General features: G+C 62.4%; 1 protein-coding gene across 1 annotated transcript in view; it reads right to left on the reverse strand.

The window, feature by feature from the left end:
• Nucleotides 1-9,248: 9,248 nt before the first annotated feature.
• Nucleotides 9,249-26,129, reverse strand: part of FIBCD1 (fibrinogen C domain containing 1) — a 30,191-nt gene continuing 13,310 nt past the window's right edge. The window contains 5 exon segments of the mRNA XM_030293518.1: nucleotides 9,249-9,517; nucleotides 10,063-10,242; nucleotides 14,970-14,975; nucleotides 15,248-15,323; nucleotides 15,325-15,339. Coding sequence (XP_030149378.1) covers nucleotides 9,258-9,517; nucleotides 10,063-10,242; nucleotides 14,970-14,975; nucleotides 15,248-15,323; nucleotides 15,325-15,339 — 537 coding nt within the window. The 3' untranslated portion in view covers nucleotides 9,249-9,257.

The following is a 26,129-nucleotide window of genomic DNA, read 5'->3' on the forward strand; positions in this document are numbered from 1 at the left end:
CTGGCCCGGAGGAAAGAGAGAAACAAGTTACAGGCTGCACGCGTGGGCCTTGCATGACAACCTGTCAAGTGCTTCCCAGGGCCCGGGCAGCCATCAAAGGCTGGGAGATCAGCTGAGCCCAACTTGCAGGCAGCTTGAGGAAGTGTCACTATGCTGGGGGAGCAGGCCTTTATTTTCTTAGCAGGCTCAGGAGCTGATTGTACCAATTAGGCTGAGTCTCCTCTCCCGTGGTCCCCTGGATCTGACGGCCTTGGCAGCTTAGCATTCGGATAACCCCCCCCCCCCCCCACTGCTGGGACGGCATACAGCCGGGCGGAGGGGGGGGGTGCCCGTAGCCCCCGAGTGCTGCACAAACTTGGGCTCGGTCTCCTTTTATTACAATTTAAAAAAAATTTTTTTTTTTAACGTTCATTTTTGAGAGACAGAGTATGAGCGGGGAAGGGGCAGAGAGAGAAAGGGGGACACAGAATCTGAAACAGGCTCCAGGCTCTGAGCTGTCAGCGCTTAGCCCGACGCGGGGCTCGAACTCACAAACTGCGAGATCATGACCTGAGCTGAAGTCGGACGCTCAACCGACTGAGCCACCCAGGAGCCCCGAATAATTATTGACTCTTGGGCCATATCATCTCAGAGCCACAAGGTAGGGAATGAATAGCATCGATCTGTCTTCGTCTTCAACTCGATACTAAATGGGCGTAGCTAAGCCGCGTAGCTGGGACACCTAATGTCTCTTTACCACGGAAACGAATTGCTCCCGGAAGCTGGAATGGATTTGATGTTCCTGGCCTAACACGCCCACCTGGGGAGAAGCATGTGGACGTGGCCGGGCTGTCAGTGATCCCTACAGAGCACCACCCACGTGCCAGGCCCTGAGCTAAAACCTGTGAGCCCCGTCCATGTGACCTCGGCAGACTGTCCTCACAGTAAGCATGTTTTCAGCCGAGAAGACTGTCAAGAAGGCTAAGAGACTGGACCACAACTGGAAAGCGGAGGCCCTGAGATTCATGATTGTAATGGCCGGACAGCTTGGCGCACCGGGTGTGTGGGCAGTGCTTTGTGGCCCTGTCCATCCGGTGCCCCCTCACGTCCCTCCCGCAGGAGGGTCTCACTCCCTTTGACAGAGGGGGCCGTGCTCAAGCAGGTGACGTGCCCAAGACGTCACGGCTTTATAAGTGACAGAGCCGGGATTCAAGCCCAGGTCTAAGTGACTCAGAGCCACTACTTTACCCCATGGATGGCAGTCCATGGGGGGATTTGAAACAGAAATAGAGCTTCCCAAAACGCCCCTGCTTCGACAGCAATTGCTCATTCCCTCCTAAAGGAAGCCTTTCTGGTAATGACCATGGTGAGTCGGAGCTGGCTGGTCCTCTGAGGAGAGCTGAGGCTGGAAAAAAGAGCCGGTTCTGGAGAAGAGGCACGGGCTCCCCAGAGCTCTTTCCAGAAATGGCTCCCTTGAAGACATTTCAAAGGGAACTCAGCCAGAAAGCTTTGAAAAAGTCATAAAAGCAGCCTCCTCTCTACCCAAATCCAGCCCTCCTAACTTCTATCATCTCCTCCCCCGGAGCTGAAGTCAAGTCTCGCCTGCTTCGGGAAAGCCTCTCCATCAGGGCCTGGGCGGAGTGGGGGGCTTTCCACAAGGCAGCCGGCAGCCCTGTGGGCCGGGCAGGATCCCATCTGGGGGACGACTCTGCCGGGAGGAGATGGCCTCTGGGTCTTGAGAAAGGGTGCGTCGATGCCTAGAAGGAAGTGGCTTCTCTCCCCTCGTCGGGGGGGGGGGGGGCGGGTCATGGACCCCTTCGAGAACAGGGGTGGTGGAAGTTGGGACATCCGCCACCGAAAATGGGCCCCAGCACGAGTCGGGACTTCAGTCCCCGACGTTGAGGACGAGGCAAAAAAAGCACCCGGGGGAGACGGAGGCTGAGCCCCGGAGGGCAGCCGTGGCCAATCTCTGGGCCGCGAGGGGAGGTGTTTGGTCACCACCTCCCTGACCTGGAGGAGGGGTCCAGCGAGCAGGGTTCCCTCTAGGGATGGCGTGGCTGTACTCACCGTGCTGCGGGCCTGCTCCCCAGGAGGGCTGCTGGGCAGGGCGCCTCCGGGCTCCTGTCTGGGAGGTGCGGCTCCGGGCTTCTCCTGCTTTATATAGGCCCCCGGGTAGATTTGCCGCCCTGTGGTCTGATTGCCGCACATTCCTGACCCTGGGATTCCATTGGGGACGCTGGTGGCGAAGGAGGGGGCAGTGCTGCCGGCCTCCGTAAAAGACCCAACACAAACAGGATGTGGTCCGATGACGGGAGCCGAGGGGGCTGCCCTTTGCCCAGGCCTGGTCTCCAGCGGAGCAGCCAGCATCGTTAGCCAGCCGTCGCGGGCACAGACCCTCGAGTCCCTCGGGAGAGGTGTGAGTGGCACACCCACCCTTCCCCTTCACGGTCCTGCGTTTGTCGCGTCTGCCTCACTCTTCGGAGAAGCAGGGTCGGGAGGGGGGGGGCGGTGTCCACCCCTCGCCCACCCACGCCCGACCCGCACAGCCGCTCCCGTGGGCGGTCAGGCGGGCAGCTGTGTTGGGTGGCGTGGCCGTGGGCCTCACGAGGGAGGGCTGCTTCCTATGAGGGGGAATGCGGAAGGGGTTCGGAGCCCCCTGGCCCGTGTCCCCTGTACCACAGTCCATTTGTTCCTGAGAAGGGAAGCTGAGTGGGGCCGCCCGGTTCAGCGTCTGACTCTCGATCTCGGTCCCGTGGGGTCCCATGCTGGGTGTGGAGCCCACTTAAGGGACAAAAAAGGAAGCTCGGTGTTTCCCACAACCCCAGCGCCCGGCTCAGTGCCCGACTCCCATTCGGGGAAGGACGGACCCACCGGCAAAGGTTTTCAAAACGCGCTGGCTGTCCGCTGGGTGGCTGGCAGGGCCTCGCTTTCTGAGTCTCAGCGGAGAGTGGCCATGGTGACGGGGTTCGGCGGTGAGGCCCTTAGCCCAGTGTGGGGCTCGGCAAGGGCTGGGGAGGGTCGTCAAGGTCATGGCAGTGGCTCTCTGCACCACCGGCACCCACAGTGGGGGACACGGCATCCGTCACTCCCCAGGCGCTGGTTCCCGGGCGGTTCCTCCCCAGGTGGGCTCACAGATCAGTGCGGGGAGCGTCCCACGTCGTCACCCGCACGTCCCCACGGCGGAGCGTGGGGTCGGGGGGGGGTGCTGCGTTGCGGGCCACGTGTTTCTGCAGGATCCCTCTGGTCCGGGCATGGCCACTGACTGGACACCTCGCTCACGACTTGGGGTGCTCACCCCACGGCTGTTCGCTCTGCCTGCGCTGCGTCTGATCACAGAGCGACCCCGGGGTCTGCTTCAGGAGCGAGGGTCGGCTCGGCTAAGCCGAGATGCGGTTCCCGGTCGGGCAGAGAGCACTGCGGTGTTCTCCGGGCATTGGCCAAGGTGGGAGGCAGGCGCCCGCCACAGGGGGAGCACCTGACTGTGGGCGCCAGCACTCTGACTGGTCCAGCATTCTGCCCCCCCCCAGGAGCCCACGTCCCCACGCCTGGTGACCCAGCACCGTGTCTTCGGAGCACCTGTGGGGAGACCAGCAGAGGGTGTGAAGACAGCCCAGCCAGGCCCCCAGCCTCTACTCCTCTCTTGGCCTAGATTTCCCCTCCACTGAGAGTGAGCAGGGCGATGAGGGAAGCAGGTGCCGGGTGAGGCTAGGCCGCCCTGCCGTTGTCCCGAGCCGGCTGCTCCGGCGAGGCTGGGGACCAAGCACAGAGGCGTTCCCCCAGTCTCCGGGGCCCTCACCCCCGCTGACCTCCGTCACCTTTGCCTGTGGGTGCTGGGGGGGGTGTGGAGAACCACCCCGCCATTCACAGGGGGAATAGAGACGGCCTCATGGACACTTCCTGTCCCCCATCAACCTGAGGAAGGGGCTAGAATACTGCCCCTCTGCAGGGGGAGCGGGGAGTCTGAGGCTCAGAGGGTCAGAGCACTTGGCCTTGCGGGAGCAGGCCCAACCCCCATCCTCCGCTGTCTGCAGCCCCATCTGCAGCGGGAAGTCTTGGTTCCCCCCAGTCTTGTCTGGAGAGAACAGGGTCAAGAAAGAGCCGTGTGCATTGACTTTGGGCTTCTCCATGGGCAGGTGCAGGGGGCGGGTGCATTCATGTGCCGACGGGAGCAGGTGCAGAGCTGGCTTCTGTCCCCTGAGGGGCTGGTGTGTGCGTGGGAGACCAGAGGAGCGGTGTCATTTGATCTCCCTACTTAGTGCTGGTTGGTTGTGACCTTGGGTGCCGCTTAGTGATGGGGTGCGGCCCGCGGTGGGTCCCTACCATGCTGTGAGGCCTGGGCCAGATGCTTGCCTCCTCTGCCTCAGTTCTTGTGGGTGTAAAGAGACAGGTTTGGGTTCCCAAGCTCCGCTCTGTGAAATTTCTCAGCTGGGGGGTGTCGGGAGGGCAGGGGTGGGGTCAAACCCCAGGGCCACCCCATTCCCGCCCGGAGAAAATCTCCGCTTGGCTCTCTGACAGGCCGAACTCCAAGAAGAGGTTCTGCTGTGAGGCCCGCCATGACCCAGGTCCCTTCAGGGCTGGCGCCCGCAGCTCTGAAAAGAGGCCACAGGAAGTCCCGAGTGTTGGGGCTTGGGGTGGGGGTGAGGTTGGGGGTGAGTCGGAGGAGGTCCCCAGGTGTCCCCCTGGGAACAGCCGGCCCGAAAGATTGCTTTCAAGTACTCTTCCTGGACTCCCTCCAGGGGATGGGCAATGGGAGAGGTGACGACCTCTGGGCCTCCAGAGCAGCAGATCGACAGGCTCTGGGCTGTGGGAAGGTCAAGGACGGCTCAGGCTGTCAGCCGGAGAACAGTAGGCTCCGTTCAGCTTCCTGGAACAGAGGCTTTTCACGGGGTCAGGGTAAAATGGGAGAGAGGTTTCAGGGGGTCCTGCTTTCTTCCACCAGGACTGAGGTTCCCCGGGAAACCTCCCTAGAACATCAGGGCCAAGTCCCAGGATGGCCGAGCTCACAGCAGCCTCAGTTCCTTAAGACACCCTGGCCCTTGCTTCTCTGCATAGGGCTGTGACGTTGCAAGAGTGGGATGTGTTGGGGTGACAGCCTGGCAGTTGGCCCCGTGAGCCCGTGGGGAGGCAGGTGGCCGTGATCAACTCGGTGGCCCGGGAGCCACATAGCCAGGGGGTCCCTGTGGGTCTGATACTGGGAAGGCGAGACCGCACGCCGTTGGCCGGGGACACGTTATGAAGGGGGATAGCGCTCTGTGAACGTTCTAGAAGCCTCCAGCCACCGGGACAGAGACCTCTGTCCCCCGTGTGGCCCGGTGGGCAGACACCCCCCAGCTGCCCCCACAGGGGGCCTCAGGCAGGGGTCCAGCACATCCCGGCTCAGGCCCCGCACCAGGTCTCTGATACGGGCACTCGATAGATCTTGGACTTCATTACATCAGCTCAGGGGGTGATTTTGTCCTCAAGCTTCACACTGGTTTTATGAATAGCCACTAGGGACTGTTGTTTTTAATAAAGTCTCAGCTCCTCAGGACTCCAGTCTCGGCCACAAGAGAGACCCTGGGGACCCCCGTGGGATGCACGGGCCCATCCCCAGACGCCTGGCCCCAGGAGGATCTCCCCCGCCGGGAGGTGGCCCAGCTGCTGGCCGGTGTGCGGCTGGTTCTGCTCAAGGATCGGGGGTGGCCTCTGGGGACACAGGGCTACCTGGGAAACACCGTTTCTTCAATAGAAATAAAGACGGTGAGGAAGTCTGGGGAAATCGGGAAGGAGGCGGCCTTGACGTGGGGCGCCGAGCAAGGTTAGAGGCAGCCGGGTCAGCACAAGACTTTATTAGAGACAGGGACACACGACGCCAAGTGTTTGCAGCCCAGACCAGCTTCTGTCCCACACCACACTCTGTCCATCGGCAGCCGTGCTGGTCCTCCAGCACCTCCACACACACCCTGCCAGCCGTGTGTGGACAGTCGGGCAGTCCCCCCCGTGTCCAGCCCCAAACCTCTGGGTCTGCTGAGTCCTGCCAGTCGCTTGGCCCCCTTGGGGTCTGGGGATAGCTCTCTCCCTGCAGGCAGGTGAAGACAGAGGCCCTGGGGAGGCCCCCGGCCGCATGGACCAGAGCCCAGCGCCCTTTGTTCTAGGTTTAGCACGTCTCCCGCAGGCACGTTGCTCCTCAGACTGCGCGGGACAGAGGTGTGACCACGGGCCTAGCCGAAGCCCCCCCTGTCGCCATGACGTGGGGCAGATCCTGTTGACCGACCTTCCGAATCCTGGGTGATGGGGCTCGGGCCCCAGACCGGCCAGCCAGAGGCCCGTGTGACCGAGGGTGGCTGGTGGGGCGAGCAGGGGGGCAGGAAGAGGCAGGCCTGTGATACCGTTTCTGCCCCCAAGACGAACATTCTCAAGCCGAATTGCACACAGCCACAGGGGGACGATGCAATCCGGGCACTACTCCCGGCACTGTCCTGATCCCCTGGTGGGTGGTGCTGAGGCCACCGAGGGCGGAAGTGCAGGCGCCATCCACCCTCTGGACGCAGCGAGCTCAGGTGGCCCATCAGGCGGCCTCTGGTTGAACTCTCGAGAGACGCGTCCAAAGTCTGGGGCGGGGGGTGCAGAATGAGTGAGGCCACTGGCTGATTGCACAGAACCTACCCGTGCTGGGGGAAGGGAACCTTCGGCAGCTTCTGGAGCCCCGTGCACTGCCCCCGAGATCCCCGTGTCGAGACCCCCTCCTCTGCTTGACTCGTCGTTCCCCTCATCAGTGGAAGAAGGAAAGGGAGGGAGGGTTGGTCAGGTCACAGACCCCCACTGTCAAACCATCAGCTTAGGCCCCTCGAGACGGAGTTCAGGTGCAATGAGCCTGGGTCCCGGGTGACCTTTTGCACACATCCCTCCGTCCTCAGTGGAGCTGCGTCTTGCGACTTGCTCTCCTGACACCCTCTTCTTCCTGGGATCACTCACTCGATGGCCATCCACGCTGACCTCACACCGCGGGCTCCCGGAGGCCGGGGGCCAGAGCCTGCTTTGCTCAGCACAGCCTCCTGGCCCGGAGCGGGTGTTCAGGGACCCTCTGTGCTCCGCACCAGCCTTCAAAGGGTGCCCTTTAGGAAGGGGGGTGCGCTGGCCCACCGTGACGGCTTTAGTGCCCATTCAGCCAGTGTTTGAGCCGGCCACAGCCCTCTGTGCCAGTCCTGGGCCGGGAGCGGGGCTGGCGCTCTCGGGTCGGCAGGAACGGGTGTCTTCAGGTCGGCCGGATGCTCCTGAAGGCCACCCGCACCTGTCCCCACACCAGGCCGGAGCCGCGGCACACGTCTGTTCTGCAGCCAAGCCCTGGCAGGAGTGCCCCCGAGCTTCCCGACGCGCACGCACATCTGTGAATCCGTTAACATCACACTCACCGGGAGTTTGTGTGATGACAGATCAGAAAGCACTCGACACTTTCCAAACGGCGGCTGGCACTGCAAGGCTGGCGGCAGAAGCCGGCTCTCGCCTGGGGCTGGTGGGGGAGAAGGGGGCTCCCCGGGATGAGGACTTGGGGTCCCACCCAGCCAGAGTCTGCACTGTGGCCGCGGGTCCTGGCAGCTCGGGGTGGGGTGGGGGGCTGGCTCTCTTCTAGAGGACGGGAAAGGGGACTGGCAGGGGAGAGCCCTCCTCCCCCCATCTCCCCCACCCCACACGGCTCCAGCAGCCGGGCTGCTCCCCAGCACCTGCTCACCCCGGGCTGCAGCCGTCTGTTTCACGGCCATGTTCGCTTCAAGCCGCGGGGCCGACAGGGCGGGGATGCGGTGTTGCCCAGCGCCCAGGCAGGCCCCGGCCCACAGCAGATGTCCTGCGAAACTCTGCTGAAGGCTGCGACCAGGTGGAGCTCCAGGGGACTGGCCAGGTTGCACACGGGTCCGTGGCACGTGATTACTGAACCGCAAACTTGGGTGGGTGGGGAAGGGAGAGCTAAAGCCCGCGCTCCCCTATGTGCCTGTCTTCATCTGCCTTCCGGTGAAGGAAGGAAACACGCCCTCCCTCCCTCCGGCCCATCCTCCGGGCAGCCCCCCAGGGTGACCTTCCAGCCCTCTCGAAACGCCGACCACCCCCCCCCCCCGCCCCCGTCCCCATCAAATCCCCACAGGTAGGAACGTAGAAAAACAGCCTGGTGCTTCGTTCTGAGGGCAAAGGCATTGGGGTCCCAGCGGGTTGATCTCAGGTTGAGGGCTGCTCATCTTGGCCAGTTCTTAGGGGGAGGGGGAGGGGTAGAGTGATAGTATGTTGGGCATTGGGAGGATTCAACGAAAGATGGTTTCCAGCGTCTGGTGGTGCCTCAGTCTCCCCCATTTGCCCAGCGAGTCTTGGCAGTGCCCAGAGTCGCCAGCAGGGGGCAGCCGCCCCCACTTGAGTCTCCCGGCTGGAGGGCTAACGGCCACCCAACCCCTCCTGGTCCACCCTCCCCCCTGCAGACCTGATGCCAGGGGGCCCTAGGATCCCGGAGTCCCTGGGAATGGTGGGACACGCCCCACGGCAGCCCAGAAAATAGAGATCCTCACCGGCCAGGCCCAGAGGATTCAGGACCTGCCCCAGCCTCCCGCGGGAAAGAGGATAGGGTGGGGTGGGGCTCCGCCGCCCCAGGAAGGCAGGAGGCTGGGCGCAGCAGCCAAAGGGACTGAGGACCTCCCAGGCCTGCAGGAACACAGGGGTGGGGGTGGGGGAGCTCCAGGAAACTGGCCTCGGGGTAGGAGTCCCCACGGGCAGCCGCACCCCGGCCTGGCCTGGGGGAAGGGTTGGCATATGGCTGTCCAGCCTTTGTCTGGCCCTTGGGGGAGAGGCCGGATCATCAGGCACCAGGGAAGTGAAATTTCGAGGCCAGAGGCGGCTGGCCTCAGACCTGACTCAGAAAGACCAGACACTCCCTCCGTCTCCTGAAAAGGCTGCTGGGGTGCCGCCGGCCCCTGCCCCGTGCCCCCATAACGCCGGGTGTCTGGACGGGCGAAGCGGAGGGTCTGCCGGGGTGCCGGGCCGACTGCTGAGCACGGGAAGTCAAGACGCTTAGCCCAGGAGCCGAAGTCCGGGCGGGCAGAATTTGGGGGTGTCGAGTCGCCCCCCCCATCAGCAGAGGTGAACTGAGGGGTGAGGACAGCGTGAAGGGGACATACAACCCCCCCCCCAACACGTGAGCAGGCCGGCCACGTGCGGGCAGGTGGGCGTCGGGGGGAGAGATGCAGGGTGGGGCTGGGCTCGGGGACCACGGGGGGCGCGGGGATGGGTGGGGGCGGGGGGCCGGGGTGGGGAGCGCCCAGCTAGCGGTCCTCGCGGACCGGCCGGATCTTCATCTCGGAGAACTTGAGCGAGTACTGCCAGCCGGTCCAGGAGGACCACTCGATGCCGTCGGCGTAGGAGGCGTGCGCGCCCCGCAGGTACTGCCCGTTCAGGTTGGACGTGTGGCAGTTGCGGTACCACCAGGCGCCGCGGTAGAAGGCCGCGCAGTTGTTCTCCGAGTGGTCACTGTCGCGGTCCTTGGTGGTGAACCTCATGCCGCTGTGCTTCAGGAGGGAGTCCCCTGCGCAGGCGCAGACACAGACGCACGCCGCTGCGTCCTCAGGGCGCCTCCCCTGGACGTGCGCCGTGGTGGCCCACGTGTGCCCCGGCTGTGCGCGCACGTCCGTCCCACCACACCCTGGAGCCTGTGCGGCTCGCGTGCGCCCACGGTGCCGCCCTGGGGGTCCCCGGGCTGTCCCTGGGTCCTGGCCGTCTCTGTCCCTTCTCCCAGCTTCTTCACGCGCTCCCTCTCCTTGCTCTCCTGCCTCCGCCTCAGAAGAGAAACCCAGCCCAGAGAGGTGCAGCCACCACACTTTAGAGGCCCAGCAGAACACAAGCCCCGGGTGTCCTGCTGCCTGGCTCGAGGCTCCCTTTGCCCGTCTGCCAAATGGGTGAACAGTTCGGGCCCCGGTGCTCTGCGTTGCCGGGATGGGGGCCAGGCGGGACTCGAAGGTGGAGGCCAGAAGCACTGGGCCTGGGGCTTCTTTGACCTCCTGAGTGGGGAGACTGGTGGGCGTCCCCCCACACCTGCCCTCCCTTTTCCCCGCTGCCGCCCCGGGGTCCCACCTGCAGTGCCCGAGTAGTCGGCCACGGTGAGCGGGTAGCCGTCTTCCTCCGGGTCCACGGAGAACAGGCCCACGCCAAAGCTCCCGTAGCGGGCGTAGGCCGTGCCGTTCTCGAAGTCCTCGAGGTCCACGTGGAGCTCGTAGGCGGCCTGCGTGGTCAGAGCGTGGATCCTCCTGAGCCCTGGAGTCGGGGAGGGAAGGGCAGACGTGGGGGGAGGGGCTCACAAGGTGACCCCCGCGGGAGGGAACTGGGGCGACCCGAGAGCCGAGGGCACGCGGCTGGGGCCAGCCTGTGTTTGGCAGCAAACCGAGGACCGACCATTTCTCGTGTTTGGTTTTCTCTGTCGGGCTTTAAGTCGGGCTCTGCTTTCCAAACGTTTGAGTGGAAGGTCAGTAGAAAGACTGTAGGTTTCGGAAGGAACCCGGAAAATCTGGGTTGGGGGTGGCGACCCCCCTCATCCTCTCTCCCACTCAGGGCTCCGGCCGGAAAGGATCTGGGACGCGTATATATCTCCCTGAACCTGGCCTCTGAGACTTTGCACATGCTGTTCCCTCTGCCTGGGACACTTGTCCCTACTCCCCCACATTATGCTCTGTTCGTTTTCAGGCCGCACCTGGGGAAGGCTGCCTGGCCTCCTGTCTGGGTCCAGGACCTCTGCCAACCCAGCTGCTCCCCCCATTGGTGTGTATCATTCTGTGCCCCCGAGGCCTGCCCCCCACTGTGGAAGCTCCATGAGAGCAACGGACTGTCCCGTTCACGCTGAATCCCAGCATGTGAGCGGGGCTCCGTCCACCATAGGTGCTCAATAAATGCTGCCTCAGCGGCTGAGCGGAGAAGTGGGAGGGCTGAGTCTCCTGCTGTCTCCAGGGCCTGGCCCTGTACCTGCCCCCACACCCCCATCGTCCCGCGCCCTCCCTCCCTCCCACACACTCACATTCAAGGTGCTTCCCTGCCACTTTGATTACCTCTTGATTACGAGGGCGTTTAATTAAAATTACAACTTATCAGCATCGAGTGACACTTCATCAGCCTCTCCCTCCTGAGCTCCAAACCCATCGGTGGGGCCGGGGCGTGCAAGCTAACGGGGCGAGAAGGCTGCGCGGACCCTCCCCCAGCGAGGCCGGAGGGAAGCCTGGGTCCCACGGTCTAGGTCGGGGGCACAGGAGAAGCCGCCGTGACGTCGCAGGGGCCACGGCAACCCCGCCCGCCCTACTCTCCCGGGACCTGGCCAGGACCGGGCTCTGAGAGCAGAAGGGTCTCGTCTCCCTGCCTCTCTCTGCTCTGCTCTGCTCCCCCCCGCCCGGGCTGGAGTTTCAGAGTAAGCCGCTGTCCCTCTCTCGGGGCCCCGGCTTGTACATCTGCGGAGTGGGCCTCACGGGGCTGAGATGAAGGGCCAGGAGGGTTCCGCAAGCTGTAAGGGCAGGGGCGACAACAGCCACCAGCTGGACGGCACTTACGAATGCCGGGCACCGTTCCGAGCACTTCTCGGGGGTTAATGAATCCAGCAGAATTAGAATGAGCCCAATTTAATTAAAGAATCCCTGAACAGCTCTTAGAACAGCGCCTGGCCCGCTGCACACGTTACCCGGGTGTCTGTTGCTCCTGCTGTCATGGTCAACGAGGCAGGGGCTTCGTTATCCCTATTTTACAGGTGAGAAAAATGAGGCACAGAGAGGTTAAGGTGCGGGCCCAGGTCACCCAGCTGGTAAGTGGCAGAGCTAGGAGTTGAACCCAGGCAGACTGGCCCAGACGCCTTGCCCTTACCCAGTTCTTGTCCGAGACGGATCATCGGCTCCAGGGACGGGGCAAAGAGGGAGACCAGCCTGGCAGGGACGCTGGGGAATCCCTTTCCCCATCACTGAGTGGTGGCTGGTGCCCAAAGGCCCACATTTGGCACATCATTCCTCTGGGCTAAGCTGGACGGGCCATCCCAGCGCCCGCGAGGGGCCCCTGGGCAGGGTGCCCTGGAGGAGGGGCCGGGTGGGGGCTGCGGGGTTCCTCTGCCGTCTCCACCCCCTTGCTCTCCCTCTCTCTTCACTTTCTGTGTTTCTGCAGCCCCTGCAGAAATCCTGACCTGCCAGGACACTCCCGCCCCCCTGCCCCGCCCCCCGCCACCTCACTGGGCCCCTGGATGGTGAGCTGAGATCGGGGGCCCCCATCGCCATCAAAGCTGGAGGAAGAGGCGGCTGGGGGGTTAAAAGAGAGAGGAAGGGGCGCCTGGGGGGCCCAGCCAGTTGAGCGTCCGACTTCGGCTCAGGTCACGATCTCACGGTGTGTGAGTTCGAGCCTCGCATCGGGCTCTGTGCTGACGGCTCAGAGCCTGGAGCCTGTTTCGGATTCTGTGTCTCCCTCTCTCTCTGACCCTCCCCCGTTCGTGCTCTGTCTCTCTCTGTCTCAAAAATAAATAAACGTTTGAAAAAAAAAATTAAAAAAAAAAAAAGAGAGAGGAAAATACTCAGACCTCCAACCCTCATACCGTCACCCCAAACAAACTCCCAGATGGGTTACGGATCCGCACCTAATACAAACACTAAAGAAAAAAAATTTTTTTGTTAAGATAGGAATCATTTTTAGAAAACCGGGAGGGGAAAGCAGGGCCTCAAGCCCAGAGGATAGGAAGGAAAAAACTGGCAAGAATTGGCTACATGAAAGTTTAAAACATCTAGGAAAATCAGCAATAATTTAACAACAGCAACAAAAAAGCAGCCAAAAGACAAATGACTGGAAGTAAATATGTATCATGTGCATCTGACAAAGAATCAATAACCTAATATATAAAGAGCTCCCATAACTCAATAGGAGAAGACAAAACCCTGGATGAAGGGGGCAGGGGGTGTGGAAAAAGCAGAGGAGGCAACAGCCAGGGCGGTAGAGGGCTACGTTGACATTCTCCTCAGGGCTCCTGTCTGCCAGGAGCTAATCAAGGCCCTGCTTAAATGCTTCCTCCCGAAGCTTCGGTGGCTGCTGATAGATTTCAATTAAGATGCCGTGAGTGGCAGGGTCACCAACGCTGCTCTAAGGGGGCGGGTGGTGATATGGAAACAGCCCCCCCCCCCCAGCTTCTCCCTGTCTTTATGCACCCACCTGGGGGCGGGGCCGAGGGACCGGGGAAGGGTCTCCCACCTAGAAGCTTCTCTCCCCTGGCCCCTATCCCGCCCCTGCTCTCATTCACTCAGTTCAGGGTATACTTTAAAGCTCGTGAATCCTGCCCAGGCGTCCTCCGCCCCAACACACACCACACACACACACACACACCCCACTCTTTCTGGACCTCGGTTTTCTCACCCATAAAGGGGAGGACAGCAGTGCAGCTGGTGAGGGTGGGTGTGAGGGGTCAAGGCTGAAGTGTATAAAGATGGGCTGGGCACTAAGTAGAGACCGTGGTGAATGAAGTTCACACTGGCCTCTCCTGCAGCCAGCCCCTTCCTGGTAACAGGGACACAGGGCAGGTCAGGACAGAGAGGGTCCTGTCCTCATGCATCACAGGGTCATGGAGGCAGGAGACGGACATAAGGCAAACGACAGCGTAGATCACCAGCCGGGTGCCTCTGCGCACACAGCGAGCGGGCACGTGCCCGGTCCCACCTCTGGGACTGACCCTCTCCTTCCCCCCAGAAGGTCCCCTGAAAGCAAGCCCTACAGGCCTGGGACCTTCCTGACGCCCACCTGGAGCCCAGCCACATGCCCCGTGCCTTTGTTCTCACCCCCTCTCCCTCCTGCCCAGCTGCCCCAGCCCTGCTAGGGGGGACGTTCCCAGATGTCCATGCCTGGGGAGGCCAGAGTGGGGCCGGTGTGCCCTGGGGTGTGTGAGGCCGTTCAAACATGGCGTGTCTTTCCCGTGCTGTGTGTTTATTTTGTTTTTTAAAGTTTATGTCTTTAAGCCGCCTCTACACCCAACGTGGGGCTCAAACTCATGACCCCGCGATCAAGAGTCACACGCTCCTCCGACTAAGCCAGCCAGGCACCTCGGTTTTAATATATATTGAAAATATAAATGGGGGTGACTGCTCACGGGGGCACAGGGCTCTGAGCTTTCTGGGGTGGAGAAGACGTTCTGGAATTAGGAGAGTTGCACAACTCTGAATATATTAAACCCCCCCCCCGGGGGTGCCTGGGTGGCTCAGTCGGTTAAGCATCTGACTTTGTCTCAGGTCATGATCTCGCGGTTCGCGAGTTCGAGCCCCACGTCAGGATCCGTGCTGACAGCTCGGAGCCTGGAGCCCGCTTCGGATTCTGTGTCTCCCTCTCTCTCTGCCCTTCTCTTACTTGCATTCTCCTCTCTCTCTCTCTCTCAAAAAACAGCAACAACAACAAACCCTGAACTGTGCACTTTAAAACAGTGAATTATATATACATAAAGCAGGGGCACCTGGGTGGCTCAGTCACTTGAGCATCCAACTCGATTTCAGCTCAGGTCACGATCCCAGGGGCTGTGGGATCGAGCCCCGCATCGGGCTCCCCACTGAGGCATGGAACCTGCTTGGGATTCTCTCTCTCCGCACCTCAAGTTCTCTCTCTCTCTCTCTCTCTTTCTCAGATAAATAAAGAAAACCTCACCTCGAGTCCCAACTCCCTCCCAAATATATATAAGACCTCAGACTGTGATTTTTATGGATGTTATGCTTCGAATGACATTTATGTAAGATACCCCAATGTTTAAAATGCTGCGTGAATTTAAAGATAAATAGTTATAAACATAATATGGACACGAGCTTTTTGAGCCCTACTCTGCTCCGCACAGACTGTGTGCCAAAGATGGGAAACGAGCGCCGTGCCCTGGGGCCCCAGGAACTGTGGCCTCTCTTTTGGGAGTCATGGCCTTGGTGCCCAAGCACACCTCGGGCGTTTGCTGACCCCCGAGGGCAGGGCAGTTTGGGGGTTGGTCTGGCCCTCCCCGTACCCGAAACCGAGCCCTGCCCCTGCCCCCCAGCTCTCTGGATCCGGATGGCACCGGCCGTCCCGCCTGGAAACGCCACACACCCCTCCAAGGGACCCCCCGTCTCGCCGCGCCCCTTCTTTCCTTGGCCTCCTGCTCACCGACCGCAGACACGCTGAACGCACGGAACGCCTTTCCGGGCACACCTGGGAGATGGCTCGGGTGTGTGGAGGCCCCTGGAGACCCTGACCTCCCGCCCCCGGGGAGGGCGCGTCCCTCGGCAGGCAGGTATCCCGGCCCTCACCTAGCAGTGCTCCCCCGTGAGCTTGCCGAAGCCGTCCCGGTTCGCTTCCCAGCCTCGGAAGAAGTTCACGGAGCCGTCCTCCCCGGCGCTGAAACACCTACAAAGGATGGAGAGCTGGGTCCAACAGCCCCCGGGCCCCCCCACGCCCACCCCTGACGTGTCCCCGGCCCCAGGCACTCCCTCCACCTGACTGCTTGCGGAGGGCAGGGGCCGGGCTCCACGCCCCCGGCCGGGACCCAGAGCAGAGCAGGGACTCAGGGGCCTTCATTGTGGCACAAGGCGGGACAGACTAAATGCCCCCAGACCCCAAAATGGCCCTCAGGAAGAATCCTGCTAGACCCGGGTGCCGAAACCCTGGCTTCCGGGCCACCCCTGCTGCCTTGCTGGACGACCCTGGACTGGCCCCACCCGGGCCTGGGCCTCAGTTTCCCCACTGGTCAAATAAGAGGCATGGGCAAGGGCCCTAGTATCTTTCCCCGGGTCAAGAGGAAACTGAGCAAAACAATCCATTCTCGAGTTGGTAAAAACCGAGAACACCCACACACATGCCCCGAAGCCTCCAGAAGCTCCGTGTCGCAAAATGATTCTGCCAGAGCCACGCATGCCCTCCCCCCGGGATAAGAAGCCCGGGGCCCGGGGATCCGTGTGGGGCTTGGGGAACCGGAGCCCCAGCCGCTCCTGGGGGGTGGGGGCTGGGGCCAGCAGTCCGCAGCCCACGGGGTGTGGACTAGGGTACCGATGAGCAGCCGAGCTGCCTCTGTTCTCCATTTAATAACCTCTTGATTTGGGAGTCAGGAATCCCATCGGTTTAAATTGCTTTCAAATAAGTACCACGCTGTCCAGGCCAGAGAGCTGCCTTGAGTATTCCAGGATCCGCTGACGATCCCGTTCCTGGCTGCCCCCTCCCGCCGCCCCCCCCCCCTTCCAACTCGTTCTGTGTAACAAGCCTTTTTCTTGCTTGTTTGCCGAGGCAGCACCCCTGCTCCCCCTCTGCCCCCTCCCCCCCCCCGCCTCCATCTGTACCCGCGTGCGAGGTGTTAGAGATTTGGCTGCGGCACCAGCGCCTGCCGGATTCATTACTAAGCAGCCTGATTTCGGTCGCCCGGAACCGCCCGGGCGCATCATCTGCCGTGAGCTTGGCCTCCTGCTCTGCCCCTGCCCGTGGGGACCCGTCAGTCACGGCGTTTGGGCAGCCGTGACGTCAGGGAGTGGCTTCGCTACCTCAAACCTGGCCCGGCCCCGACAGGTGGAAATGCTCAGAAGGGACTGGCTGGGGAAGGAAATTCGATCAGGCTCGGAGAGATCTGAGAGGTGGTGGGCCAAGGGCGTATGGACGGGCCGGATTGGGACCCCTGAGCACGCGCCCTTTGAAAGGCTTAATCCTGGCAGAAGCTCAGACGCTCCCCTGAGAAGCCTCCAGAAGGCAGAAGGCAGGGGGGAGCCCGTTTCTGGGGAGGAGGGAGTCGGGGGGCCGAGGGCGGGGGGCGGGATGGTGGGGACCTGGGCCCGCCACCTAGAGCGCTGGCCAATTACCGCACCTCTCTGAGCCTCAGTTTCCCTTCTCTATAAGTGGGGGTCACAGCAGCACCTCCCAAGGGACAGTGGCGGTCCACGGGGAAGGACGCTAGGGGCCCGGCACCACGGTCGGGGCTCGGCGCATGCCCCGCTGCAGGAGAACTGGCCGCATGGAGACCCAGGCCTGGCCGTCGGGCCTCCCTCTGCCCCTCTTCCGCAGCCCCTGCCCCAGGAATGCCCGCTCTTCCTTCCAGACTTGCCCCTACGCATGTCCTTCCTGGGCGTCCAGCAGCCCACCCCCACGCCTCCCTCATCCATTCAGATGTTCCACTGAGCATCTCCCTGAGGGCCGCGGGACACAGGGGACCCCCTCCCACGCGGGGAAGCAGGACTGATCTTTTCAATATGAAATGTATCGTCAAATTGGTTTCCATACAACCACCCGGTGCTCATCCCAACAGGTGCCCTCCTTCCATGACCCTCACCACCCTCCCCTGAAGCAGGACTGATCGAAGAGCGGGGGGCAGGGCACCCAAGATGAGCTGGTGTCGAGCGCCCGCCACAGCAGGTGCCGGTGGTTGAGTCCTCACTGAGCACACGCTTATTACCGAATCCTGTCCCCCGAACCCCCTCGTCCCTGCAGCAGAACAGAAGCCAGGCGGGACCGTGAGCATGGAGTGGGCAGTCTGACCCACACCTCACACCCAGCCCCAGGCCAGGCTGGACACCCAGGGGCCCAAAGTCCTACCCACCCACGTCACTCTTATTTGCCACTGGCCAGAACTGTCTCCCTCCAGAGAGCCGACCTCCAAACCCTGTTCCCAGCCCCTCTTTCCCGGTGCCAGTAACAGGCCGGAGTGCTGCTGGGCTCGGCCCGGCTGCACCATCGGTGGGTGAGCACGGGCCGCCCTGCCCCCGGGGAAACCACACTGCCGTCAAACAAGGGTGGCAGACGTCCCCGTATCGGACGGTTTGGGTCTGCACCGCTTAGAAGCCACAGCAATTGTGTGCCAATGAGAACGCTTTACCCACAGGCGTAATGAATCATGATCCTCGAAGGGCCCAGACACATCCGCGAGGAGGGTCTGCGGTTAAGACTTCATGACCACGATTGGGGCGCCTGGGTGGCTCGGTCGGTAAGCGGCCGACTTTGGCTCAGGTCATGATCTCGAGGTCCATGATGTTCGAGCCCCGCGTCGGGCTCTGTGCGGACAGCTCAGAGCCCGGAGCCTGTTTCGGATTCTGTGTCTCCCTCTCTCTCTGACCCTCCCCTGTTCATGCTCTGTCTCTCCCCGTCTCAAAAATAAATAAACGTTAAAAAAAATTACAAAAAAAAAAAAAAAAGACTTCACGGCCACGACCCCGGGAGGCGCAGTTTACGTGACGACGCGCACACCCACAGGCGTTTGTATCAGAAACCAAACCTTTCCGGAATGATACTTGCCCTTAGTAAGACGGATGGGCGCTAATATTTTCTATCCTGTCCTAATCTATTACACTCTGTTTGATTTAAAAGTAGTATCGATCACAAACGTTCAATTGATCTCGCCACCGGCCGAGAGATCACGGCCCGCAGTCCTGAGAAGCACGGCTCTGGACGTTGCCGGCCTCTGCCAACGGGCTGTCCTTACTCGTTGGCTCAAAACACTGAGCGACGGCACCGGCCAGGATCTCCAGACTCGGCCCCCCGGCCTCGCCCTCAAGCCAACTACAGCGCCACGGGGCCGGCGAGTTCCAGGCGTGCGCCAGGCCAGACCGCTGGCTCTCCAGACTTCCAGGAGTACGCTTTCTCGGACTCAGGGTCCCAGGCTGAGCCGCAAGCTGGACTTCAGGGACGCTGGGTGGACGGCTGTCACCAGGCAGGAGGCCTTCGAGTACAGAGCAAGGATCAGCCAGACGGGAAGACGCGAAGAGGGAGCGCGTAAAAGATGGACGTATCCGCTTCCGGCCCGTCTGTCCCGCCAGTAGGACGTGAATTGCCACCCGCTCCCCCGACGTGAATTGCTACCCGCTCCCCTGCAAAAGGGGAAAAAGGTAGGGAAACAGAGTAACCTCAAGGCTAAAATCATCAGTGGCCCGGCTCCCGGGCGCGCCTCCCTTGAGTTGCAGCCGCAAAGTGACCGATGCTGGACTCTCGCCGTCGCTCGGCCCCTCCAGCAGGTGACACGGAGGCAGACAGACAGAGCGTGTTTTCTCGATGCGGACTCTCAGAAGCCAGTGCCTGCCGCCCGGCGTGTCCTCCAAGTGCCGCTTGGGGGCTTTGCCAAGGGAGGGCTGGGCCCACACGGTCCCAGATGGTACCGGGCGGTTCCAAAGGAAGGAGCCGCTGCCCTTGGGGCGGTGGAGGCCGAGCGGAGTGGCCGGCCGCCCGCGTTTGTCTCCGCCGGGAGACAGATGGGCTCCTTTGTCCTGGGTGCCCGAGCCTGGCTCCGTGGTCCCCCCAGCACCGCCCTGCCCTCACGGACGGCCACAGCCGCCCCACCTCAGCCGGGGAGGGGAGGCTTTGCGCTCCCATATGGCAAGTGAGAAGAAGGTGGTGAGCTGTGCATAGTGGGGGGTCCTCAAAGCGGAGGGGGTGCCCCAGCCCGGGAGCCCACCCGGCGTGGCTAAGCTGGGCCAGCCCCAGGAAGCGCCCTGGGCTGGCATCCAGGAGACCAAGTTCCACTGGGGCTCCAGCCGTGTGCCCACCTAAGTCTTGGCGTCTCTGTGCTGCGGAACGAAAGCCTCGCCGCCCCGGGCCCGCGTGCTGTGGCTGGGCTCACGGGCGGGCTGGCTGGGGCGATCAGGCTGGGGTGGGTTCCAGGGCTTCCCGGAGTAGGAGATGATCAGCCGAACCGACACTGAGCAGGGTCTTGGCAGGTGGTCAGAGAGACCCAGGGACGGGAGCTGGGTGGGTCCAAACCCTATGATGGGGCAGGGCTGTCCCTGCCACTTTAGAAGGGTCCCCAGGAGGCAGCACCTGGGATTTTCCCTAGACTCTGACGAAGCTGCCGCAGAAATCATTTTATAGGGGCGCCCGGGTGGCTCAGTCGGGTTAAGCATCGACTTCAGCTCGGGTCATGATCCCACGGTTCGAGTTCGAGCCCCGCGTCAGGCTCGCTGCTGTCAGCACAGAGCCCGCTTCAGATCCCCTGTCCCCCCCCTCTCTGCCCCTCCCTCTCTCTCAAAAGGAAAATAAACGTTAAAAATTTTTTTAAAAAGAAAAAAAAACAATCAGTGACAGGCAGGATCTTGTGGGTTGGGCGGCTTCGGGGTCCTCCACCTCCCTGACCTGCTGAGCAGGTGATTCGGGGAGGGGTGTGGCAGAGGTGGATTCTTGTTTCTAAGAACAAAACCTCGGACGCACAACGCAGCCCTTCAGAGGCGGCCGCGGGGTGGGGGGGGGGCACCTCTGGCAGTGCCCCCAGCGTGCTCCCTGGGCTTGCTGGCAAGGGCACAGGTACAGGCCGGCGGAGTTCGAATCTCGGCCGTGTGACCTCGGACAAGTCACGGACCTTTTCCGCGCCTCGGTTTCCCCCTCTGCAACCAGGCCCCACCAGCGGCCCCTGCAGGGTTGCAGCGAAGATGCAGTGGAGCGACCGCGTAAACTGGGCGCCCGTGCTGGGTCGCCCGACGTCGCCTCCCTCTCCTTCCGACCGCTTCCTCTCCCAGAAGGAAGCGGGCCCCCTCCTTTTTTCGACTGCAAGTTATCTCCCTTTGCTCGCTCCCTTCCATTCTTCCCGGGCTTGGCAGTCCCCTTCCGTCTTCTGGCAAACGCTGCCGGGAGCTGCTGTTTATCAAACGCAAAGAAAGGTACCAGACTGAGCCTTCACGTGTAGCACCCCGTTTTACGTCAAAGTTTCAAAAACCCAAACTGCTCTGGAGGGAGGCAGGCTTTCTCCCCGCAGATGGCTCGAGGGACGCGGGCCAGCCACCACGCTCGTTTACTAGCGTGTGCGGCCCTAAGGACCCCGCAGGGCAGCGGGGAGCCGCGGCCGAGCCTGGCTGCGTTTGGGGACGCGGTGGCCCGCGGATGCTCCAGCAGGTCCCCCCAGCCGCCGCGGCCTGTCACGAGGACTAGCGAAGCCTCAGCCCAAGTGTGGGAGGAGCCAGTGCCCCCCGGAGGGTCCCCCCACACCTGCTGTCCAGCCCCCTCCCCGCCCCGGCCGGGGTCCCGGGCTGGGCGCCGCGCCTCGCATCGTGGCTCGAGCAACGCTGGAAGCTTTTATCTCTCCCTGACGCCTCATCCCACTGCCGGCTGGGCTCTGCGTCCGTGGTGGCTCCTTTGATGTCTTCCGAGTGAGGGAAGGATTTTTCCTCCCTGCCTGGGAGCTCAGGTGGGGAGGGAGAGTTTTCTCGCACAGCAAAGCCAATTAGCGCATATCTGAGCCGCTGACCTCGCACGACGGGAAAGCGCCTGGCAGAGAGCGTGGTCACCGTGCAGAACGGGGTTTGGGCCACTCAGCTCGCGGCGGTGGGAACAGCCGGCCGCGCGGTGAATCCCAGCGGGAACGCGGAGCAGGATCGATCCCATTGCGGGTTCCTGCGGTAGGAGAGGCTGAACTGGCCCCGATTTCGGTGACCCCCGGTTGGTAATTATGCAAAGGCGAGGGAGGGTCTGGCGATCAGGCCCAGGGACAGCCGGCCACGGGCAGATCCCGTTGGGGCAGGGCTGTGCCTCAGGGCAGAGAGGCAGGGACACCCCAAGCCCACCCCGCGTCCTGGGCACGGCCACCCCATTCCCCAGGCCCTGCAAAGCAGCCACACAAGACACAAGGGCTACGCTGGTGGCCGGACCAGAAAGGGGGCGCCCCAAGAGGGGATGTGACCCTCCCAGTCTCGCAAGACCAGGGGGGAGGTGAGCTGGAAACAGCCAGCCTGGTCCCACGCATCAGCTTCCAAATGGGGACATCCGGCCCCGGTTTTGGTGACTCTTCCTCCCCTGTAAACACCGCGGACCGTAAGATCCTATAGGAGGGAGCACGGCTCCTCTGTTCACAGGGAACGAATCCTCGAGGCTCGGCACGGACCCCTGCTCGCCCCGCTCCTCCGTCGCGGGGACACGGCCTGCGAAGGACTCCGCCGCTCTCCCCCCGTGAACGGCGCTCTATTAGCCTCGTCTAGCAGACGAGAAAGTAAGGCTCAGTGAGGCGACGCATCCCCGCCACAGGTGCGAGCGGTCACTCGTGTGACCGGTGCGGAGGGAACACGGATGGTGGGCAGCCAGGCTGGGCCCCCTGCCCAGAGTCACGGGCCAGCGGGAAGCGGCCCCTCCCTCCCGCCTTCCCTCCTGCTTCTCAGGGGCAGGGGCGGGGGCGGGGCTGGGTGCACGCGTCAAGTTCAAGAGCAGCCGTGACAATCAGCATGCCCTCATGTGCCCCCGGCCACTACGGCTTTGATGAGCGTGGGGGGAAGGCTTGGGCTCATCAGTCAGGGCCAGTGGCCGCATCAGCCCAAAGGTGGCCTTGTGGCATGTGTCCACCTGCCTCTGTGGCCTCCTCGCCCCCAGGAGCCACACGTGGCCTCTTTCCCACCTGGCAGTTCCTGCTTTCTGCAGTAACGATTCAGGGCGCACAGAACTCGCGTCCCCCCTCGCCGTGCCCGGGGCCCCAGCTCTCTGGGCCACTCCCCACCTGGGGAAATCCTGAGGGCGACAGGAGCCCAATCTACCCTCGGGACAAAACCTCCCTCTCTATCCCTGGCCCCTCCGGCCCCAGAGGCCAGCAGAGCAGAGCGCCCGTGGACCCAGACCGAGCCCTGCCACCTCCGTGCACAACACCGGGCGCACCTTCGCTCTGCCTGGAACGCCGTTCTCACCTCATCCCCCAGCGCGTGGACCTCCCCGTCCAGAAGCCTCTCTTGGCCGCCCCGGCTGGGTCAGGGGCTCTCCCCCACGCCCCGGCCCCCCCCCTACGGCCCTCGCACAAGTCAGCTGCTGTGCCCAGCCCCCCACCGGGCCAGGAGCTCGCCGTTGAATCCTCTGGCCTGTGGTTGGTGCTCAGTGGTTGAATAAATGACAGTCACCGTGTGACGGTGAGCTCCACGGACCCGCATGAGCTGGGTGGGCGGGGTACCAGGCAGGGCAGCGGTGTATAATCCGTGAAGCGGCCCCTAGGCGGACGGGGCTGCCGAGCCCCACGCTTGCCGGGTCTGGTCTCTCCAGGAAGCAGGCTGTGGCTGCGGCCCCGGGTGCCCCGTCCGCCAAGGGAGAGCTCTCGGGTGTCCGCACTTGAGGCCTGGCAGCTTAGACACGGAGCCTAATGACGATGGATTGTACCGGGTTCAGAGAGACGGCCGCCGGCTCCTTCCCAAACAACAATTGAGTTTCCGAGAGATTCCGTGTGGCAGGGAGGTGATCCTGACAGATGCCCAGAGGTATCTGGGCAAAGATTGCTTTTGACGGAAGTCCAAATGGTTATTAACGTTTGTCGGGCTCACGAGCACTTCTCAGCCGAGAGCGGCCTTTCTTGCGGGTCCCTTGATCCAGGTGTCTGAGCAGGAGGGCTGGGGCGGGTGGCTGGCGTTGCTCATCGACTCCCCTGTAACGGCCCCTGCAGCCCGGGCCCTGGATGTCGCCCTCCTCCGGCCCAAATCCTGATGGACTTTCCGGGACACTGGCGTCACGTCCACCCGAGAGGAAGCGCCTGTGCTGCCTCCTTGGTCTTTCATTAAGCCCGTCCTAACCCTTCACTCTGATTTCTGGGCACTGGCTGTCGCACTGATGCCGCTCTGCCTGCCGAGGGGGTTCCCAGGGGCACGCGCCGTAACTCAGATGTTCTGAGTTAGGAAAACAAGAGAGCTTTTAGCCCCGGACGCGGATCCGGGAGGCGTAAGTGCTCTCCTCCGGAGCTTGAAGAGAGGTTTGTGGGTCTGTCTGTCCCCGGGTCTTTGGGGGACCCTCAGCTGCTCTCACACCGGCTCTGCCCTCTTGAACGCACTCGCCAGGCCCCCGTGCCCGCCTGCCTCACTCGGGCCTCCCCCGTCGCCAGCAGCTCAGGAGAGCCGACCCCTTTCAAAACTGACCCCGTCCGGCCTGCCGCACCTTCAGGTCCCTCCACGCATTTCCTGGAGAAGCTTCCCGCTCCCCTCTGCCCGGACATCAGCACAGCAGGATGGCACCAAGCCTCTTGGTGAGAAACGGAGGCGTCCTGCCAGCCTCTCCCTGAGGCCCCGGGTGCCAAAGGCAGAGACCTGGGAGCCCATCTGGGGACCCCTGGAAGACGGCTGACCCCGTGCCCTGCTTCGGGTCCCCACGACTGTCCCCTGGACTATGGTGACGCCCTCTTGGCAAAGAGCTCGGTAAGAGGCGGGGTCATACGTATCTCGGTCATCATTGGGTCGCCAGTGCCTTGCACACGGTCAACCGCGTCCTTCCCCATCTTCTGAGATTTGGGGGGAGGCAGGGATGACTCCCACCATGGCAGCTAAAGGCTCCAGCCGCTGGCTTCTCAGCCTCCCTCGCGGTGAGGGTCGTAGGCACGCGGCCCCGGCCCCACCGGTCAGAACAGCCGCTGGCTCGACGGCTGGGGAAGCAAAGAGGCAGGGACACGGGGATCTCCTTGAAAGGAACCGCAGACTGCACCCCAGGCCCGGACCTGTCCTGGTGGGGGTGTCCGTGCCCAGGTGTAGCTGTGCCCAGGGCTCCGTGCCAGCGGCACTGGGGTAGGGGGTTTTCTACCAGGTCATGCCTGGCTAGCTCCGGGGGACTCCGTTCCTGGCTGCCTGGCCCTGAGCTGGTTTCTCTGGCCTCCCAGCCTCCCTCCGGTACATTCCTTTCCTGCTTAAATCAGCCATTTCCTGTTGCTTGCCGTTAAGACCTCTAAGTAAGGCTAGTGGGTATCCCCATTTTACAGCTAAGGATGCCGAGGCTCAGAGAACTTAAGTACCTTCCCCAAGATCACACAGCAGGACCGAGAGCCACACCCGGGTCCGTCTGTGGATGCCGGAGTCCAAGTGCGTAACCGCCAAGCTCCCGACGTCTCCGGCAGAGGCTCAGCTACAGGCTTGTCGGCCGCATGAGGGAACCGCCTCCTGCTCTACACTCTCCCTGCCCCGCTCAAGGATGCACAGTCGGGTTATTGCTCCGGAGGCACAGTTCGTATGTCGTCTTTCCTCTCCCAGCACCCTCAATAGCTCCCCGGCGCCTGGCCCAAACCCCACAGTCTGGGTTATTGGCCCCAGTCTCACCTCATCACATGCCCCGGCCCCCAGTTGACTCTGTTTCCTGGAGAGGCTGCGTGCCTCCTGAGTCCCAGACCCTTGTCAGGTCGCTTCCTCTGCCTGGAAAGCCTTCTCTTTCCTTCCCACTTCCTGTTCTCGCCGGCCTCTTAAGGCTTATCAGCAAAGCCCCCTTCGCCAGGAAGCTCGCACAGAGCCTCCCCTACCTCTGCTTACCGTCACTTCTTGCCCCCAAATCCTCGCCGTTGCCAAGGCAGGGCCTTCCCCATCTCTGTGCTTCCCCAGCCCCCAGCACGCAGTCGGTGCTCAAAGCCTGCCCATTTTTGAAATTAAATGTGAGGCCGAGAATCCTTAAAAAGTCGGCTTTACCGGCCCTGCTTTCATTGTCCCTGGGCCTCCCAACCACGGCCGACTTCGGGGGGGCTGAGCAGCTTTCGGGGTGGATGCAGATGTCCAGGGACAGTGGTATAGGTTGTTCACTGCTCTAGGGCGTCTGGCCAAGAAGCAAGGCTCACATCTACTCATCTTGCCAAGCCCAGGGTGCAGTGTGCCAAAAGGAAAGGACGTGCATTTTTAATTTATACAAAGTCACCCAATGGCCAGTGGCAGCGCTGTTGAAGCCCAGCCCCCAAGACGGAGCTGCAGGAGAGGGTTGGAAGGCCACCGATTTGAGTGGGAGAGAGACAGCAAGCTCACTTCCTATCCCAGCTCTAGAATGGGAGCGGGGGGGGGGGGGTCAGCAAACCACGGCCCCCCAGGACAACGCCTGCCTGCTGCCTGTTTTTACCTGACTTGTGAGCCAAGAGTGGTTGGAACATGTTTAAATGGCTTTTAAAAAGCATAAGAAGAATATCTTAAAATATCTTGTGAATAATAGTTGGAGAGTACGGGAAAATGTATGAAGTTCACATTTCCGTGTCCACAAGTGTTACTCAGAGAATCCAGCCAGGGGCCTCTCCCCGCCGCTCCGCCCCCTTCTCCCAGCTCCGGGAGATTTCAGAGCCACCCATGGCCACCCCTCCCCGCCCTCCCTTGGCCGTGGGGACCTTTCATGGCTCCTACTTCCCACCCAGGCAGGAACCAGAAGGTGCAGGAAAGTCACGGAAGTCACGACAGCTCTTTGGCAGGAAGTCATCGGGGTCTCTGCTCTCTGCCGTGTGCCCCCCCCCAAAAGGGGGCACACACATCACGTATCGGGTAACTCAGAAGACAGCA

The sequence above is a fragment of the Lynx canadensis genome, chromosome D4 (assembly GCF_007474595.2).
Source record: "Lynx canadensis isolate LIC74 chromosome D4, mLynCan4.pri.v2, whole genome shotgun sequence".
NCBI classification, from domain to species: Eukaryota; Metazoa; Chordata; class Mammalia; order Carnivora; family Felidae; genus Lynx; species Lynx canadensis.